At 42.6% G+C, this 19,655-nt stretch overlaps 1 protein-coding gene across 1 annotated transcript; it reads right to left on the bottom strand.

Moving 5' to 3' along the window:
* Nucleotides 1-3,248: 3,248 nt before the first annotated feature.
* LOC139295501 (protocadherin alpha-C2-like) lies at nt 3,249-19,068 on the bottom strand. The gene is made up of 4 exons (XM_070917696.1): nt 16,528-19,068; nt 14,030-14,088; nt 10,618-10,703; nt 3,249-3,562 (listed from the first exon to the last, which is right to left on the bottom strand). Exons 1-4 carry the CDS (start codon nt 19,066-19,068, stop codon nt 3,249-3,251), a joined length of 3,000 nt encoding a protein of 999 aa, XP_070773797.1.
* Between the last annotated feature and the right edge of the window lie 587 nt (nt 19,069-19,655).

Here is a 19,655-nt window from a genome sequence, read left to right as displayed (position 1 = left end):
AAACATATCTATGTATATATAGTATCTATATAGTATCTGTTTCCTTTGCTTATAACATGCAAACAGCCACTTGGTGATCTGACAGCACAGAAGTACACCTGAAGGAAGGGGCAGGGGGGAGGGAAAAGTGTGTATTGAGCCTGATAGAAGCACCTATATACCCCTACTGTGACTGTTAAGATGATGGTCTGAAAAAAAAGGAACACTGAGGTGAGATTTTCATCATGTTGATGCTGTTCCAGTATCTACTGCTCGTGATACCCTTTCTCTACCACGCTAGACCTGGGTTTCACAATGTCACGGCCGAATAAAGCATATCATTTGAAGGTCTTGCCAGCTGTGATTGTTGACTTGTGCTGATCTTTGCTTGCTCGCTGGCATCGTCTTTCCATGTTCCACCATCTATCATGTCGTCACCCCTCTCAATGTCAACAGTGTGCTTCATCCCCTTCCAAGTCAACTACCAACCTCTTTCCACTGCTGCTGAACTGCGCTTCACCTATTTTGTTAAGTAGTTGTAGTAGACCCAAATTCCCTTAAATTGTCACTATGGCCGACGCACAGGAATAACTGCAAAAGCGAGTTACTTGCCCCATTAACTCTGCTATAGTTTCTTTATCTTCTACGCTGAGAGCTACACAATACACTACAATGACTGCTATTTCACGCCTCTTCTCACGCCTCTCCCTCTTGTCTCGTTATATCCAGCGCAGTGTAATCTCAGTTTCTTGCTAACCTGTCACATGTCCTGTAGAGCCAATGCGAGAGATGACGGAGCTGTCAACAACGAGCAATCAGAAGAGACACTCTGGCTGAAGCACATAAGCTCAGTTGAAGTTGAACCTAACAAAAGATGTGTGTGTGTGTGTGGTGTGTGTAGTGCATGTGTCCATGTGTGTGTATTGTGTGTGTAAATATGCAAATACACAAATGTTACTGTGTAACGACGGCACAGTTCATTGAAGGAGAGTGACTTGAAAGATGTTGTCTGACCATGTTGACGTGAAGAAACAGGAGCAGAGGGAGGAAACAGGCAGCGGGCAGGCAAATCCTACAAGCACTGAAGCAGTCGAGGCAGTGGTACAGGGCTTGAAGAACAACTACTTAACATTCAAAGACAGAAGTAGAGGGATCAGGCTTGAACAGAAATGAAGCAACAAGCAACGTTCCTGCGTCCCAGCCATATAATACACTTCCATATTAAGGATGGCATTGGCCTTCAGTCTTGGAGTTTCCAGAAAGGGGTGTGTATTCTTTTAGTATATCGTAGTTTATGTGTTTGCATGTACATGTAAGTCTGTGTGTAAGAGAGCGAGAGGGAGCATGTGTGTGTTTTTTTGTGTATAGAGGCAGAGAGAGTCAGCGTTTGTGTACAATTATGTGTGTGTGTGTGTGTTTCAGATTGGGTGTGTGTGCTGATACACAGTGGGAGTAAGACCCCATTGACCTGTGCCATATTCAAGGAGAGGAGGCAAAGTCAGGGGCCGGTTGCATCAGCTGCACGTATGTTCCCTAGTTATATACCCAAAGTAGCCACTAATCCCGATTCACGCATTGCTAAAACACAAGCGGTAGCACCACAAAAATCTGTTACAACGTAACCTTAAGTAACAACTAAATAGTTAAGCAAGCAATAAAGCAGGTGCAAATGATACAAAGTCACACAATTGCACTCACTAACAGTAAAGCAGGATTTTTTTTTTTTTTGCACACAGCATTTTTTTTTCTTTAGTAATTCCATGCCATTTTGCAACTTAAAGGACCATAGAAGTGATTTTGGATGTTTCTGCCCATTTTCTACATACTTTACTGGCAACTATTTTCCAGTTGAGTTTTCGTATTTTTCCAGTGTGTCTTTTTCAAGCACAATCTGGTTCCCAATCAGTTCCATTCAATATGAAAATCAACATACTGAGACTTGCTTGATATACGTAGTCCATCTTGTCTGTGTTTCATTTAACCGAAATGATCATCATCACGTGATGACAATGTAACTTAATCAACCATAAAGCCAGATACTGTGTTCACTTTGGTGGATTTCTTAATGCAAAAAACTTTCAAGTCTCGGCTAATTTATTTTTGTGTAAAAACAATGGGAAAATACTTTAAAAAATCCCCAAAACACAATAGTCTCCTTTGGAAAATATCAGCATGATGTAAAGTATAGACGATTTGCAGATGGAATAAAACATGCAAAAACTAGTATTGTCCTTCAAGAGTCAAATATGGATTCTATTTACCAATCATAATTTTTGTGCCAATCTAGTCAACTACAAATCCATGTGGTTTGTACCCATCAGGAGGGCAATGCTATTACTGACTGGCTACTCATCTGAAATCTTAATGTTATAGAATTCCTCTCTTACTACCAAAGGTACAATCGAATTTAGTAACTTGCTAATTGCAAATTAACTAGCAGTTATGAAGCCATTACTTTATACCCTAACCTGGGAACAAACTTGCGCATAGTTGGTGCAACCCAGTCCAGGTCCTCAGCCACTGCAATGTGCTATGTTACACTGAAACAGAGCTATTTATTCGAGTGTGGTCCTGCTTGTCTCAGCCACCTCATTCTCATAAAGGTGCTAATCTCATGGTACATATACTGTATGTTGTTACTTTTTCATTTTCCCTTTTTTGTTATTTTTTACAAAAGACCACATTTTCTGAATTTCTACAAGGCCTCCATAACACTGAAGACAAAAGCCTCTGTTTCATTTATTTTTAGTGTGGCTTCTACTTCACCTCCAACTAGGTGAGCCATAAAAGGAAGGGGGCTGCATAAAGACAGAGATGCCAACACAGGCAGCCTCAGCTGACAATGGTCAGATACAAATAGTACACCTTTTCAGGTGTTTTTGTTTTTATTATACAAACTGGGGGCAGGGGGCAGCAAATCACAGAAAGGCTAAACTAATCCAATAAAATCCTTTCTGTTTTAATTTGGTCCAGCCTTAGACAGAGTCTGTCTACTGAGAACATGTGTTTACCATAAACCTTAGACTTTTACAGGTCAAAGTTATGGGGCCAAATGAGCCAAGAAAGAGAGAGAAACATTTGTTTAGCAGGTTCACATGGTGCGGGGAGCCAGGCCTGGTCTAATGAGGGTTTGGCCACTGTACAATGTCTATGCAAATATGGTGCAAGGAGGCTCCCTCGGTTCTACAATATGTATTTGGGTTTTTTATGGCTCTGTAATTGGGATGGTAGTTTGTTGGTAGCTCTGTTTGCAAGTCACCCCTTCTCGTCTATTCTTCCCCCCCTTCATCTTTTCCTTTCTCCTTCTTGTCCTTCTTGTCCTTCTTCTTCTTTTTCTTCTTCTTGGCCTCCTCCTTCTTGCCAAAGCTTATGAAGTCACCTTTGTCATCTACAGGGCCGGCGTCATGGCGAATGGAAATGATGGCTGGGGATCCGGGGATGATGAAGGCCTCAGGAGGAATCTCTCCGGGCTTCAGGGGCTGAGGAGGGCCGTAGCCTTGTCCGGCGCCGTATCTGAAGTGCCAGCTGTTGCTGTTGACTCCAGCGCCCACTGGGGGTGATAGCTCTCCACCACCCTCTCCATCTACACAGGCATGACGGGAAAAAAAAAGAAAAGAAATCATGTCAAATCTGGCAACTCAGTAACTTTATTCAATCATCACTGTAACCACACTGCTTCGTTAAAGGAACAGTTCGACATATTGGGTTGGATGAGGAAATGAATACCACTTTCATGTGTGTGTGGTAAAATATGAAGCTACAGCCTGCAGCCAGTTAGCTTAGTTTAGTATAAAGACTAAAGAAAGTAGGGAGGTACACCTAGCCTGGCTCTGTCCAAACGTAACAAAATCCACCTTCCAGCAAGCTAACTAACTAATTTTACAGGTTATGTGTCCGACTACTTCTTGGCTGGGGAGCAGTTGCCCGGCAACCAGCGGAGACTCCAGGAAAGTACCGATCCCAGCCGAGAAATAGTCAGATATGTAGCCCCCAGTAAAACGCTGAATTGTCATCATCAAACGTAACATGTTAGTTATTGAGCTTTAGAGGTGCTGGTAGGCAGATCCATGCAAGCTATTTCCCCCTGTTTCCAGTCTTTGTGCTAAGCTAAGCTAACCAGCTGCTGGCTCCAGCTACATATTTACCACAAAGATATGTGTGTGGTATCGATCTTGTCATCAAACTTTCAGCAAGAAAGCGCATAAGCGTGTTTCCCAAAATGTTGAACCTTTATGTATCAATTCCACAGAAGCTCTTTCCACATAATAGTAATATTTTGATTTGCTGGCAAGTGGTAGAAGGATAGTCCATTCAGACCTATACACCCCTCTGCTATTAGCTTACTCATTGTGAATTATTTTTCAATAACTGTCCTGCTTCTCATGCTTTGTTCCTTACATTGACTTTGTTATTTGGTCTTTGCCGCGATAGCCACAGGGAGTGGATTTTTTTCCGGACAGCAATTCAGCAGAGACCACAGGAGGGAACACTGGAGGGGAGCAACCTTTAAACCACAGGGATGTTTAACTTGGCAATGTGATTTGTATTTGTATTTTGGATGATGGCAGCAGCTTAATCCTACTCTCATAGGAGGCCAGAGACAGGGATTCAACCTTTAGTGCTCAAGCAGGGATGTGACAGAGAAAGGAGCCCAGATTGCAAGTCGTAAAAAAAGATATGTCTATATATAGAAAAAATGATTATGTAAAGTGAAAATAAGACACAGCTATTAAGGTCAAAAGGTTAAATATGCCAGAATGAAAAGGAAGGAGGATGTTAGATGAGATAAGGAGAGAGAGGGAAAGAGCGAGAGAGAGAGAGAGAGAGAGAGAGAGAGAGAGAGGCAGTAAGAAAGATGGGGGTTTGCAGACACGGTGCTCTCAGGCCCACACCAGTTCCCTCTGCACTGACCTACTTTCAGTCTGGATTTTATTTAGATCAAACACAGGCCCTTGCAAAAAGATTCTGTTTGATTTTTCTTTGTAGGCTATTTATGACACTGCTGGAGCGCTGAAATGGTTTCAACCACTGTCCCATTGGGAAGTACACTTTTTGGAAAATACACACTGTCCATACGCACCGTGTCCCACTGAGTCCCTGCAATGAGCTCACCAAGTGTGAGAATACATTACATGTGTAGACTATAATAAGAGCAGATGTAATGGACACTAACACACTGCTCAATAGATAGCTCTGCGTTGTTACCCTTTTTAACCACTCCTGCAAAGATCATACAAAGAGCACTGGACACATTTCACTGAGTGCTATTATATATTATAGAGCTAATAAGCCATCACTGAAAATTGATCATATATTAACAAATATAAGGCTTTAAAGGATTGGTGTTTTGAATGTACAGTGGCAGGAGAGGTCAGACATTGTGGCTTTAAGCAACCTAGCAGCAACATAACATTGTGACAGGAGGATGAGAACACAGACACACATAAATAATTTGTTTTCTACTTGCAAAAATAGAAGTATTCATTTTTAAGTTACATTAAATAATTAGCATGTGAAGGACCAGAACAACAAAAACATAATTTCAAGCCATGACTGCAGAGGAAAATCCAGATTTACAATTTTGTTTCACGTTACACAATTTTTACATACAAGTTTTGAAAAAAAAGGCCAATTGTGGCTAAGTGACCTTTGTAATTTAGCTTGTTTAATGATTAGTTAGTGTCAGATACTATCATCTTATCTTACCATTACTGGGGTAAGTGCTTTAAAACTGTAATGCTAGTCTGTTTCTGAGGATTATGACATTTGATGGTATGGTTTGTATTTAATCTGGCTATTAAACCCAGGAAGAGGAGCCGGTATTTTAAATAAGTCCCATTCAATGGCTCTCAAAAGTTAGGCAAGGAAGAGTGCGTCTCATGTAGAGGAGGACGAACATGCTGAAATTAAGCTGAAAAGACAGCTGGTGAGTTAAAGGAGATGTGCAAAATACTGTGAGGCAGAATGTGGATGAGCTTATTGAGCCAGTACTGCAGTGCATTGCATTGCTGTGCAGGATGCACATCCATTTTATATGATACTCCATTTCCTGTTACCTGATGTTACTATTTAAAGGAAGGCGATTTGATGCTCAGTCATAGTCGAGTTTGTGAATACGTCATTTAGACTGTCTTGTATTGATAGATGACTGACGATCTACAACTGGTCTTTCTTTCCACATTTTATATTTAATTGTTGCAGGTTACAAGTGTAACCTACTTGAAATCATAGCATTAAACCCAATCCAGGGAAAACCTGCAGGCTACTTTTTACCATAAATTCAAAAGACTTCGTAGTGACATGTTGCACGAGATGAGCTGGACACTGCTAGATGAAAGTCATGAGGTCGTTAAAGGAACATTCCAGTATATTTTATCCTGGCGTATTTTACATGAATGTGGCTATTGTGACTCTATGGATCTTTGCACTCGCCACCTCTGCTGTAGAAATTCAAGAAACGGGGACTTGAGCAAAACAAAGGCAAGCTGCTCAAGCCTCGTACAGCTTTCCGAATAAACATAATTTTTACATGAATCATTTAAAACTGTTGCCTCTGAGTCTGACCGCAAGTAAACACAGGAAGTAGAACCCTGGATTAGCCATTCTCGCTAACTGCATAGGGATCTATTTTCGGGGCAGCTTTTTCATATATTTCAACAATTTGCCGGGTTGAAATATGCTGGAATTTTCCTTTACAATAAAAAGGGTTTTTACCTTTGGGAGCATAAGTGTGTTCGGCAAATTCCATGACACTATGTGTGTTAGATTATGAAATATTTCTATGCAAAGTTTACATTTTGGAGAATAAAAGGTCACTGAATGCCCAAAATGGAGAGAAGTATGAATGTGCTCAGGAAATTAGGATTCATCCTCTTCGGCAAATTAATATTAACTTGAGGTTTTATGGGAATCTGGCCAGAAATTTTTGGGATATCTTGATTAGATCAAAGTGTGTGGAATCAATTATCTTAAACAATGGTGGTTTTTGGGTCATCTAATGGTTTTGGCCAGACCATTACAAGCAGGCAATGACCTACTTAATTGAGTATTGTACAATTTATCATGGTGGAATAAACAAGACAAGATATCATTAACTTGTGCTGTTTCAAACTGCTTATTCCAAAGCTTACTAAGCGAGTTAGAAATGTGTGTAAGATTACTGGACTGGTAGTAAAGCTGCAAACTGCACCATGATTACTGTGTTCCAGTACAATTTTTGGCTCTTGTACACCTGAAGGGGCCAGAGCAGTTCATTTCCCTATGCATGACCAACTGAGCTAAAATGTCAAGTGGCTGTGTAGCGTCTAATCAAGTGAATATTGTCTCGGCGTCTTGGGACATCCCAGGGCTTTCTGCTCTGGCCGTGACAAATCTAAAGCCCTGTTAATTAGAATCCTGGCCCAGGTATTAATCTGAGATATTCCTGCGTGTGTTTGTGTGCATGAGAGAAATGAGTTTATAACGAGCGGGTCACGTCACAGCTCGGAGGAGTCGGTACAACCACAAAGAGCTTTGCTTCCCCTGTGCTGCTGTTTCTCTAACATGGAGATGGATTATTTTGTAACTCTGCCATTGCTTCATATTAGCCTATATTTCACAGCAAACACACGCGTCTGAACCGGATTATGGTGTAACTGCTGGTAAGCAGGCCAGTACAGCTCCTTGTGAGGAGGTTGCCATGACACCTGGTGCAGATGTGTGGGTGTTTGAAAGCCTCATTTCGTGTAACCTGATGTCCTACATTTAAAATGGGCTATGTTATTTCCTGTCTAGCCCAAGACACGGTTCCATCTAAAATGAATCCCTCTGGTGGTTTGTAGCACATGCACAAATCTGACAGTCACGCAGTGCTTGTGTAAATATATGCGGTACATCCCATGCATTCTGTATGAGAGACATCCACCCGTCCTTTCCTACACTATTTCCTCTCAGTTACTGCGTGCCCTCTTTTTCTTCTTAATACCTGCCCTTGCCGAGTCCCCTTCCCTTTTCCGCTCCCTACTCCTTCCTTTTTTTCTGACTCTAAATCTTCCATTCAGAGATATGACCGGTTGCCATGGAAACTGCCTTCGCCCACTCCCTGCTGATGGAGGGTGCGGCTGCTGCAGCAATCTCTCAGTTAGACAGTGTTGCTAGGCAACAGGTCACATGGCGTTCCCTAGCAACAACACTACTGCAGGAACCTGCCAATCCTCTTAACCTTTCTCTTTCTCCATCCCCCCACACCTCGCTTTTTTTCCCCTCCATCCCCCTGTACATCTCCTCTGCTCTTCCTCTCCAAAATTGCTTTTAATATTACAGGATCTCTTTTTTTTTTTCTCTTATTGCTGATAATAGCCTCTCTCCCCCTTTGGCATTAGACAAATGTCTCCTCATCTGCGCTATGGGTCACTTACATAAACGCAGTTTTGAGGGTGCCGCATTTAGATGCATCGCAACATATCAGACAACTTCATCATGATAACAGTTCACTGCAGACATGGAAATGTGTCACAAAAAAAGGCTCCACCTCTTCATGCATAGTAAAGAGGATCAACCTGCAATCCAGTACGTGTCTATGCTTGGCTCTGAGTCACTCCTAACAAATGATTGTCTAATGCAACAACGCACCCCTAATAGGTCTGCAGCACGCTGTGCACTCTGCTTAAAGACAATATTTGAGTCTTTACATGACCAGAGAGGCAGCTTTCCATCTGCTCTAAAAAAAATAAAATCATTGTTTCTGCAGCAAACTGGCACAGAGATACTGGGAACTGGTACAGCTTGTGTATCGAACAATTCCCCAGCTCTCTATTCCATAGAGAGAAAAGCTGACAGACAATAAGACATATTCTGTCACTGACTCGTCAAGTGATTGACTGTGATGCTACCATTCACCTCTCTCAGCCTCTACCTACAGTATGTTCTAATTCCTGCAGCTAGACAGAAAATCAATGGCTAAAGGAAGAAGGGAACAGTTCACAATGTTCCACACACTGTTTCGAAACAAGTTACAAAAGTCTTCCAGTCAACTTACAACAGCTGCACACAACTCATCTGTGTTTTTCTACATACAGGAGTACTCCCAAATGTTCTTAGTCATTAGCTCTGAGCCAGTGTTTCTCTGAATAAAGCAGCACAGGTCATTTTTGAGGCCAGTTTTATTTACACTTGTGTTTCTACACATTTTCAATGTTGCCACCCACTCAGGACAACTAATTTTTGTATTAAAAACAGTTGTCTTTTTCAGTCCGTAGCTCTCCAAGCTGCCAGCTGCTTTTATGGGAGGATACAGTTGTTTATCTGTGGCTCTGCATAAGGGCCCCAGGCTTTTGGCACCTCAACTAAGCTCTGTACGAATATCACACTGGAATTCAAGATCATGTAGATATTGAAAGGACAACAAAAGGAGAAATCCCCAGTTATATTATATTATCTGAACCAGTACCAAGTAAAAACAAAGATGAATTAAACGTATTAAATAGAATTTAATGCAATGTACAAATTGTAATGTGTAATAGTAATGGGCATTTAGGTGTGGTGACCTTTGTTTTTAAAAAAGTGATGCTTGGGTTATACTACTATGTATTTACAACCTGTGGTTGGCGTTTCTACATTTTTTTGTACGGATTAAACAAACAAGATATAACGTTTTGATTGGTCAACCTTTGGACAGAACAAGGCGAGCTGTTTCCCTCTGCTTCCTGTCTGTATGCTAAGCTAAGCTAACTGTCGCCTGGCTCTAGCTTCATATTTAGTGTACAGACATGAGAGTTGAATCGAATCATCTACACTCGGCAAGAAAACGAACAAACGTATGTCCCAAAATGTTGACTATTCCTTTCAGTTACCAGAACCAGTATGAACAAGAGACAAATCCATAAAAATGTAACACAAGTTTACAAATTTGGAATTTCGATTAACCAAAATGGCCTTACTGTAGTCATCCTCTACCTTCAGGGCTTAAAATTTGTCTAAAATGATTTCTAGCATGATTTGTATTTTGGGGCACTAGTGAGGAGCATACAGCATCTAAGAAATATTCACACTCATTGATTATATGCCTACTTAAATAGCTAACATAATAGTTTTTAGTATCCCATGCACAGTAGTCGGTTATGCCCCTCTGTCTAAAATTTGTGAACCCCAGCGTTGATCCTCTTCACCCGCAAACAATAAGCTTCATCAGGAGGGAGTAACATGAGTCACAAGTGCAGCGACAAGGACAACAAGACTTGCTGGCTTTCAGCCTGTTATGCACACACAACCAAGGTGCCAGAGGTTCACATCCCAGGTGCCTGTGGTGGTGGATGAGAACTTTACACCTAGCTTACCTACCTATCATATTTGAAAGAGTACATCCCATTGAAATTATGAAACAAAAAACATTACAGATACCAGCTTCAACATGCCTTTCAACAAATACCTTGGAGTTGTGCATATTACATGAAGACATTTCAGTAAACCCGACTCAAACACCCTCTACTTTTGATACATTTTGAAGCAAGATCAATGAAATCTTTCTATTTTTCCTTCCATTCAAATGATGTAAGATGTAAATGTAGAAGTAAAATGAGTAAAATTGGTTTTCTGTTACCATTGCCCCAAAGAAGCTGACACTCAGGGGGCTTTTTTACTGACTGCTAGACTTCTACTCACCCGCAGCGCTGGACACAGTGGGCCAGTTCTGGACCAGCATCCCCTGGGCTCCCTGCATCACAGAGGACTCCTCCATGTGGACTGAGCTGAAAGGCAAAACATATTCAGCAAACTCAGTGAGACACACCAAATCAAACGTCCAATCCAACCTTTGAATGAAAAATCGACTCTATTCAGGGGCTTGATCTCGAGCTATTAATTATTTCTTCCTTAAAGAACTTTGTTTTCCTTGATAGTATAGATATTTTCAAAACCTCCACTGGAATGGTAATCCAACACACAAAAAATAGCTGACAGTGACAGAATTTCAAGTAGTATTAGTCACTGTTTCAGGCCTCGATAGCAATAGTTGCCTAGTTGCCCGGGGCAACCAGTTTTGGACTACTATCACCCATTTCATGTGGTCTTGTTTCCCATAGCCACTACTCTCCATTTTTCAATTGTAATTGTTTTGTGGTTGCTGTGGACCAAGATGAAGAACCACTAAACCAGTGTAAAGTATCATCTGACATATGAGTAATGTCACTGTGAAGTGATTACACTGCAGGTGACTATGGAGAAAAAAATTAATTTAGTATCTTCAGTGTGCTCCAGTAACTTTGTAGCTCCTGAGTAACATGGGAGCTGCTGTTGTTTAGAGTTTTGTGTTTGTTCGGGTCAACCTGCCTTTGTTGTGCAGTTATGAGTGCTGTTCATGCTGACTGCAGCTGCTTCACAGTAAAAGCTTTCTATAAGCAAACCACTTGAAGGCCTTTAAGTACGTCAATATCTACACATGGATTGTACATTTTTCTGTACATTGTTGTTGCTGGACTGGTTTTAAACATTGCAGGAAGGAAGCAAAGAAAGGAAGATGTTGCCACGTGATAAAGATATGTTCCTGTCAAATTGTTGGTATATGGAAACATGGTTTGTGCTGTGTTTATGGTCAACACCATGGTATGGTGGTATGGTTTCAGATGGTTTTCTTTTTCTTTTTTTTTTCAATGGATGTGAAAACCCAGAGGGTGCACTTTTCTGAGCTCTACTTTTTCCATTCTATTAGCTGGTGGGCATGTGGCAATGCATAAACAATTACTTTCACTGTTAAGGTTCACTGTCAATTAGTACCCATTAGCCCATTAGCAAATAAATGTGTTTTTATTTCCAATGAAAAATGTATTTTATATATAACAGCCTGCTTCTGTCCGAAGGTTACAGAATCTGTGACTTCTTGAACTCTTGTTGTCATAGTAAAGTTGGCATTTCTACAGTTCTGTTCTTGTTTGGCTTAAACAAAAGAGGTATAACATGTTTTTGAAAGGCGAATTTTGAGCTAAAATAACAGGCTGTAACTTCATATTTAACAGACGAGACACAAGAGTGGTACAGTACCAATCTTCTCATCTAACTCTCAGCAAAATGTTGAACTATCCCTTTAATAAGGTGAATTCTGGATGTACAAACGTGTTTTTGTAAATACTGAACTGCTTTACAATAAGCAAAGCAGAGGGATGGAAATAGAACGGATAGTTGTTTGAATCAGAGCAGGCAGGAATCACAATAATCTTAGCAAATACCAATGGGGCTGACAAACATCCAAAGCTTTTAGATATGACCACACAGAATCACTAAAAATATATCTTTAAATTGAGAAACTCATCTAATGCTGTAATAAACAGATAAAGCCAAGTGCATGCATGCAGTTTCCAACCTAGATGTTCCCCCATACATTCATAATGAACACAGAGCTCACTGTATAGGAGGACCTACCCTGATTGTGGCCTCTGCAATGCAGCACATCCAGCATATATCTCAAACTGCAACACACTTGTTATGTTCAATAGAGATTTGTCGTGAATATAAAACGGCCACGTAATTCTGAGCATTGTGCGTGTTTTTTTTTTTAAAGCTTTTACAAAAGCAGAGGTGCTGGTTTAATGTGTGAGAATATGACACAGACAGGGCTGGTGTTTTCTACACGGACTACACCAGGAATGTGGGTCAGTAATGTTTGCTGCACGCTGTGTGTGCTGTGATACATTACAGCATGCGTGTGTTGTGGTTAAGCGTTAATATGAGCCTCTCTGTGTCTGTGTGTGTTACAGGCAGTGCCATTTCAGATGTGGCAGCGGCAAATTGCAATGATGATTTATGTTAATTCATGTCATGTCACAGTGACTTGATATCACACCCTCCCCGCCACAGAAATCAACACTAATATCCAATTAAATCAAACTTAGACAGAGTGGAAGACTGAGCACTGAGCATTGTTGGCATGAAATTATGAAACTTGTGTACAAATGAGAAACATGTGGAGGTAAAACTCATTAGTCCCTGATGTTCCAGCTGTCCTCATATCATATTAGCAAAACACTTCATTACGTGTTTTAATACAACTTCTGTGACCTGACGTAGGTGAAAAAAACGACTATTTTATTCCAATTATTGTCGGATCCTCCTAATTTCAGAATTCTCTGATTTGCAGCAGGTTGCTAATGAGAACGCTTACATGGGTAGTTCTTCATTACTCAGACAAAGATGGGAACACCAAATTATTTTCACTCTGTTCTGAATTTTTTTCTGTAATACCCCAGATAATCTTTTAACCCAAATCTTACTTGTTCATTTTTGTTGGGAGATGATTATCCCAATTGGCATATTGTGTTAAACCATATATAGTGTATCTATCGATCTTTAGATCAGTCTGTAATTGGGATATGGTCAAGCAATAAGGCCTTATGAAGCCCTATCTGGTCAAACGAGGTGTATGCAAGCACACTCAGCGAAGTAACAAGTTTGACTGTCCAAAATGTCCTCTGCTGTCCGTGTTCACAACTTCTCCCCTCATCTCCAGACAAAAATATATAAATACACACAGAAACGGGCACATGTGTGCATGCTGGGCAGTTGTACATGCGGACACTGATGCATGTGTGCATCTGATAATCTGAGAAAGGTCATAGTCAGCTCATTTGTCCTTCATGCTTCCTGCTTAAAGACTGTAACTGGGGGGGGGGCGACGCTCAGAATGTAGATGTCCTATATAGTATTACACTGCAGAGGAGGAGTGCTATGCATTCACTGATGGGAGCTGAACATGGCTATTCCCACAGGAAATGGACCGGTTGAGGGTCAAACAGATGCTGAGGGACCTCTAATGGTCATTTCTGATAATGGCCGATTCTGATCTTCAGTGTCATGTTGCAGTATCTTTTTTCTAACGTGCAGGTATCTGTGGGAAGTCTGATGTGTCAATACATGTTTTGCTTAGAGATACCATACAATGCAGCTGTGGTAAAGAGCATTATGAAGGGTCACTGTAGTAGTATCACAGACTGACTGGGTGTTGACAGTGTGAGCGGGATGAATAGCTGTAACTTATTCTAGATGATCAAAAGTTGCTAAAGAGTTAGAGATGGAAAGTGCTTACCTCTGCACCCCTGCCCTCAAAGATGCAGAATATCGCCAGTCAGCATTCGGGGCTTTTGGCTGAGCGAGCAAGAGGTAGAGGGGGGGGGGGGGGGGGGTAGAGAGAGAGAGTTTAGTTTGATCTCACACAGTGCAGAGCCAGGCTGGGCCATGGTCTCATCAATTAATCATGATACACATCCCAGCTCTTGACGTGATAGGAACACTGCAGTCGTGTCCCCCATTTCAAGCACACACATACACACACACACACACACACACACACACACAAGCAAACATATTGATATCCACACACAGACACAGAAGGACTTTAAAAAGGGCAGTGACTGAAAGCCATATTGATGAGTTTTTGGACAGTCTCTCACTCCATGTCTCTATAAATGTGAGAGCTGGGAGAGTTATGCCCTTTCCCTGAGTGCTGGGGTGTTTGTATAGACCGACGTGTATGTGTTTGTGTGTAACCGGAGTAAATCTGTCTGCTCCTGATGAACCTGGGCTGAGTGCTTGAAACTCCCAGCAGTCTTCTTTTTATTGCCTTTAAAAACCAAGATCCAACCAAGATCCATCATCACCAGGGCAACCACATCCTATACTGTACCTCTGGTCTGTATTAGCCCGGTGTGAGGGGCAATCATATACACATATGGCACCGCAAATGTGTACAAATTAGTGTAAGACAATGTATAGACATCATTTTTGGTAGGACATGTTTGCACTAAAAACCCAATAAACAATATGATATATAGATGTTTCTAAGAACACAGAAAATGAAAAGAATATTGGTGAAATTAAAATGCACAGCCTGAACAATGGCTTTTTTTGTCCAAATATTTAAATGTATTTCAAATGACCCTACATTCATTCTGACGGTGTTTGTTTTTGGACTATTGGAGACATTCACCATGTTAAGGCTGCAAGGACTCCCATTAACTTGCCTGTGATGACAGCCAAATGTTGCTGATGATTATGCCTTTAAGTTCAAAGAACCATATGAATCTCATTGGGTGAAAAAGTCAATCTGTCATGGCCGTTAATTATGCCTGACTCTTCCTCATGAGTAGGTACTGTGCACATGTCCCGTATGAAATGATTGTCAACATCTGTATTACAGCTAATGCTCAAATCTGTCTACATCATGTGGGTTGTAGCCTTGGACCTCAAGAGCACTGAATAAGAAAAGCTGTGTTTAAGACACAAACCCGCTCAGGCAGTAGCAAGTGTCCCAGATAAAGATGGCACATTATGTTCCTCAGTTCAATTCAGAGGGGAGTATTTTGTGCTGGTAGACGCAGCCTCTTTGAGTAAATCTAATTTGCAGGGCTGAGGAACAGACGCTCGAGGTTAATTTAATTTACACTGCTACACTTGTCTTGGTAAGAGATTTTCTTATAACTAATGTACCAGTGGCTGGCACCTGATAATTATGATGCATCCAGAGATAACCTCTTAACCTTTGCCTCAACAATATGACATTAAAAATGATATTATTCCATTATTTGAACCACCAATCTCCCTAACCTATCTGGCATAAAAGCAGAATATAATTACCCACAGTCATGAACATTTAAGTGCTACACAAATGGTGCATGTACGGCTAGGAAAGACTTCTTGATTGGGATCATGTCACTTAAACAGCACACAGCAATACCTTTATATTAATAGTATGTCAGGTGTAACTGTTGGTGGGTTTTTTGTAATATGATTGTGATTGTTGACATGGTGTGTGACAAAACAAAAAGATCAGTAATATAGATATGGCCTTGCGGGTAAAGGCAATCTAAACAAATTCAGAAACATGTATCATTGCAGTGTAATGTAGCCTTTAAGACCAAGAAACAATACCTAGTCTCATCACAGTATCATTACTAGGTAAATGCATATCTCTCCCATAGTCTGAGGCAGTGGCAACTAGTCTCATAGGACCTTTGATCAAGTCAATTAACCTCCAGTGTAACAGTCTTACTCACACACACACACACACACACACACACACACACACACAAGACAAGCCCACTTGCCCAGAGAATGAGCAAGTAGCGAAGACTTCATGACCTGTTCTTAGTGTAGACGCGATGACAACCTCAAACGGAAACACAAATCTCTGAATCATCAGAAATAGCACGGGACCCTGAAAAGCATCAGGCCTGACACTAATGCAGTGTGAGTGCTGAGCTGGGCTGAGCTGACTGCACAGTACGAGTGGGAACTGAACAAAGAGAATGAGGCCTGCAAAAGATTCAATTCACCACAGGAATCAAACTTGACACACAGGAATATCATCACCCTGCGGCAACAAAATAGCACTGACAAAACTTATGACAACAATGCATACTGTAGCTGTAACCTTAACGAAAAGTCATGTAGAGTATGTACTTAAAAGGGTCTTCTATGGTTTGGAACTGAATCAAATGTAATTAAAAGCCACTAATATGTCAAGACAATGATTCATGACTTTCCAGTTATGCAGACAAAGGTAAACATAAAAAATGAATGGCAAACCTCTGGGCAGAGCTGCAGCGAGGCATCAGGCATACTCAGTCTGCGTACAAATCCACTTCCGCTGGTGAAGAAGCGGTCGGCACCGCTGCCCCAGGTGCCACTGATGGGACGTCCTGTGTTGTAGAACATGAAAGTGTCACTGCCAGAGGTGGCTGTCAGGCAGGTCTTGTAGCAGTAAGTCTTTGTTAGGGAGCCGTTCCCACGCACTTCAATGTAGTGAGGCTCCACTTTAAGGTCTCTCCGAAGAACCACATTGTTATTGGGTTGTGCCCCGGCTCCGCCACTGCCTCCCCCTCCAGCACTTACGCTGCTGCTCCCACCATCTGGAGGGGGCTTCTGTGACACACAGCAAGGGGAGCAGGAGCCAGGCTGGGTGCAGTAGGCGTGACAGCGGACAATGGCCAGCACCACCACAGTGACCAGGAAAACAAAGGTGGTGGCACTCAAAGCCACGATCAAGTAGAGGGTCACGTTGGAGAAAAGCAGTGTGCTGTGGGGTCGGATGATCCTCTTGGGGTCCGGAGCCACTTTGGGCGGCACCTCCATGACAGCCACGTTGATGGTGGCGGTGGAGGAGAGAGTAGGCTGCCCATGGTCCTTCACTACAACGGTTAGAGCGAAGGAGGTGGAGTTGTCCTCCAGGATCCTGCGAGTGGTCCTGATCTCGCCAGTGTGTTCGTGCACCTTGAACAAGTCCAGGTCAGTGGCCGTCTCCAGCACGTACACCATCCAGGCATTTGGACCAGCGTCTGCATCGTATGCCACCACTTTGGTCACCAAGGCACCAGGCTCTGCATTCTTTTGTACCGTTTCCAAGGAGCGTGTGCCGTTGCCGGGAGGGTTGACTATCAGCGGAGCATGGTCATTCTGATCCATTACGTAGATGTAGACAGTGGCAACGCGGCTCAGCGGAGGAATGCCCCCATCTTGGGCTTTGACCTGGAAGTGAAACTCTCTCAGTGACTCATAGTCAAACGCTCGCAGGGCAAAAGCCTCCCCTGTATCGGCCTTCACAGACACATACGAGGTAACAGGGATGCCATGGTTGTTGTCATTGAGCACTGTGTAGGTGATGCGTGCGTTCTCTTTGATGTCTGCATCTTGAGCCTTCACAGTACACAAAGAGGCCCCGGGGGCATTGTTCTCAGCCACATAGACGGTATATGAAGTCTGTTCAAAACGTGGTGGGTTGTCATTAACATCGGCAACATCCACCTGTATGGTCTTCTGGGAGGAAAGGGGAGGGTTTCCTCCATCTGTGGCACTCAGAGTGACATTGTAGGCATCGGTGGTCTCGCGGTCCAGGAAGGCTGAGGTAACCAGAGTGTAGTAATTTCTGAATGACTTGATCTTGAAAGGAAGGCCTGCTGGGATCTCCAGGCTCACCTGCTTGTTCGCGCCGGAGTCTCGATCAGTAACGCTAATGAGGGCCACGACTGTGTCTGCACGGGCATCCTCCCTCACGGGGCTCGACAGAGATGACAGCACTATCTGGGGGACATTGTCGTTCACATCCACCACCTCCACCACCACCTTACAGTGTGCTGCCACGGCCCCAGGGCCCTTGTCCATCGCCTGGATGTACATCTCATAGGAGTTGGTCTCTTCGTAGTCAACATTGCTCCTCACTCTTATTTCCCCTGAATTAGTGTCCATGCTGAACATCTGCCTCACTCTCTCAGGAGTGTAGCTGCTGAACGAGTAATAAACCTCTCCATTTGTGCCCTCATCCAGATCAGTTGCATTCAGTTTAATTACCAGGGTGTCTTTGGGCGAATTTTCCAACAGTTTCACCTTGTACACTGAGCTGTCGAACATGGGGACATTGTCATTTGAGTCCAGGACCCGGACATTGATTTTGGCCGTGCCTGTTTTCTCTGGCGTCCCACCATCAACAGCACTTAGAATTAATTGGTGGTAAGGCGTCTGCTCTCGATCAAGGGGCTTTTTGAGCACAAGCTCGATGTGCTTTGTATTTAGGGAGGGTTTGTTGGATACCAGCGCGAAATGGTCGTTTGTGCTAAGTTGATACATGCGGACTGAATTGGACCCGATGTCTGGATCTTGAGCGTTTTCAATTGGGTAACGAGACCCTGGCAAAGCAGATTCTATGATTTCCAGTTGATACTCGTCTCTGGGGAACTGCGGCGCATTGTCATTGGCATCCACAATCTCCACCTCGACATGGTGCACCTCAGTGGGATTTTCGACCATCACCTCCAGATTAATCAGGCAGGTGCTGGATAAATCGCACAGCGCCTCCCTGTCGATCCTCTCATTGACAAGTAATTTCCCATTTTTGGGGTTGACAATCACATAGCGTTTACCGCTGTTGGACGTTACCTTAATTTTGCGAGTGGCGAGCTTTCGAATATCCAGCCCCAAGTCATGCGCCAGATCACCGACCAGTGCTCCATTTTCTAGTTCTTCCGTAATAGAATATCGCAACTGTCCAAAGGAAAGGCCACAAAATAAGGAAAATATCACAAAATAAAAAGGCACATTATTCCCTATCCAGTTGCATATCCCCGCCACAGCCATTGCAAGCTCATAGGATCCGCAGACGGATTAAACGCAGCCTTCCGCCTTTTTAGCTTGCAGTATCTTGCATCCCAGAACCTCATTAAGGTGGGCTAATTGGTCTCCCGGTAAAGGAAACAGACGCGGCTCATCCATTGTGTTACCCGGCTGAGGTGAATCCTCTCCAGCGCACCCATATTTCCTTTGTCCGTGATGCGCTTTTTTTCTCGTCTCCAGTGCGCGCTGCTGACGGGTGTGTTTCCCTGCCGCTGGAGCTGTGAGGTCCGTCAAGACTCTCAAAATTGGCCACCATAAAACCGGAAAAGATGTGTAATTCTTTTCAAAATAAAACAAAAATGTCGCTTTTTTTTTTTTCTCCAGCAAGTTCAGTTTTCTGAACTAGAGGGGAAGAAAAGGAGACACGCACCCAGGGAGCCCAAAACTGGAGAAGTCCCTCCAGTGTTTTGGTTAAGTGCTGAAATAAACGGCAAAGCCTGTCAGGGTTTTCATCCATTCCTAGTTTTTCCAGTCCAAATGTTTAACTGTTTTGCCATCACGCGCAATGAACAAACACTTACTTTGACATTTTGTTTAATTTATATTGCCAT

This window comes from Enoplosus armatus, chromosome 13 (assembly GCF_043641665.1).
Source record: "Enoplosus armatus isolate fEnoArm2 chromosome 13, fEnoArm2.hap1, whole genome shotgun sequence".
NCBI lineage: Eukaryota > Metazoa > Chordata > Actinopteri > Centrarchiformes > Enoplosidae > Enoplosus > Enoplosus armatus.
This window is presented reverse-complemented; position numbering and strand designations above follow the sequence as displayed.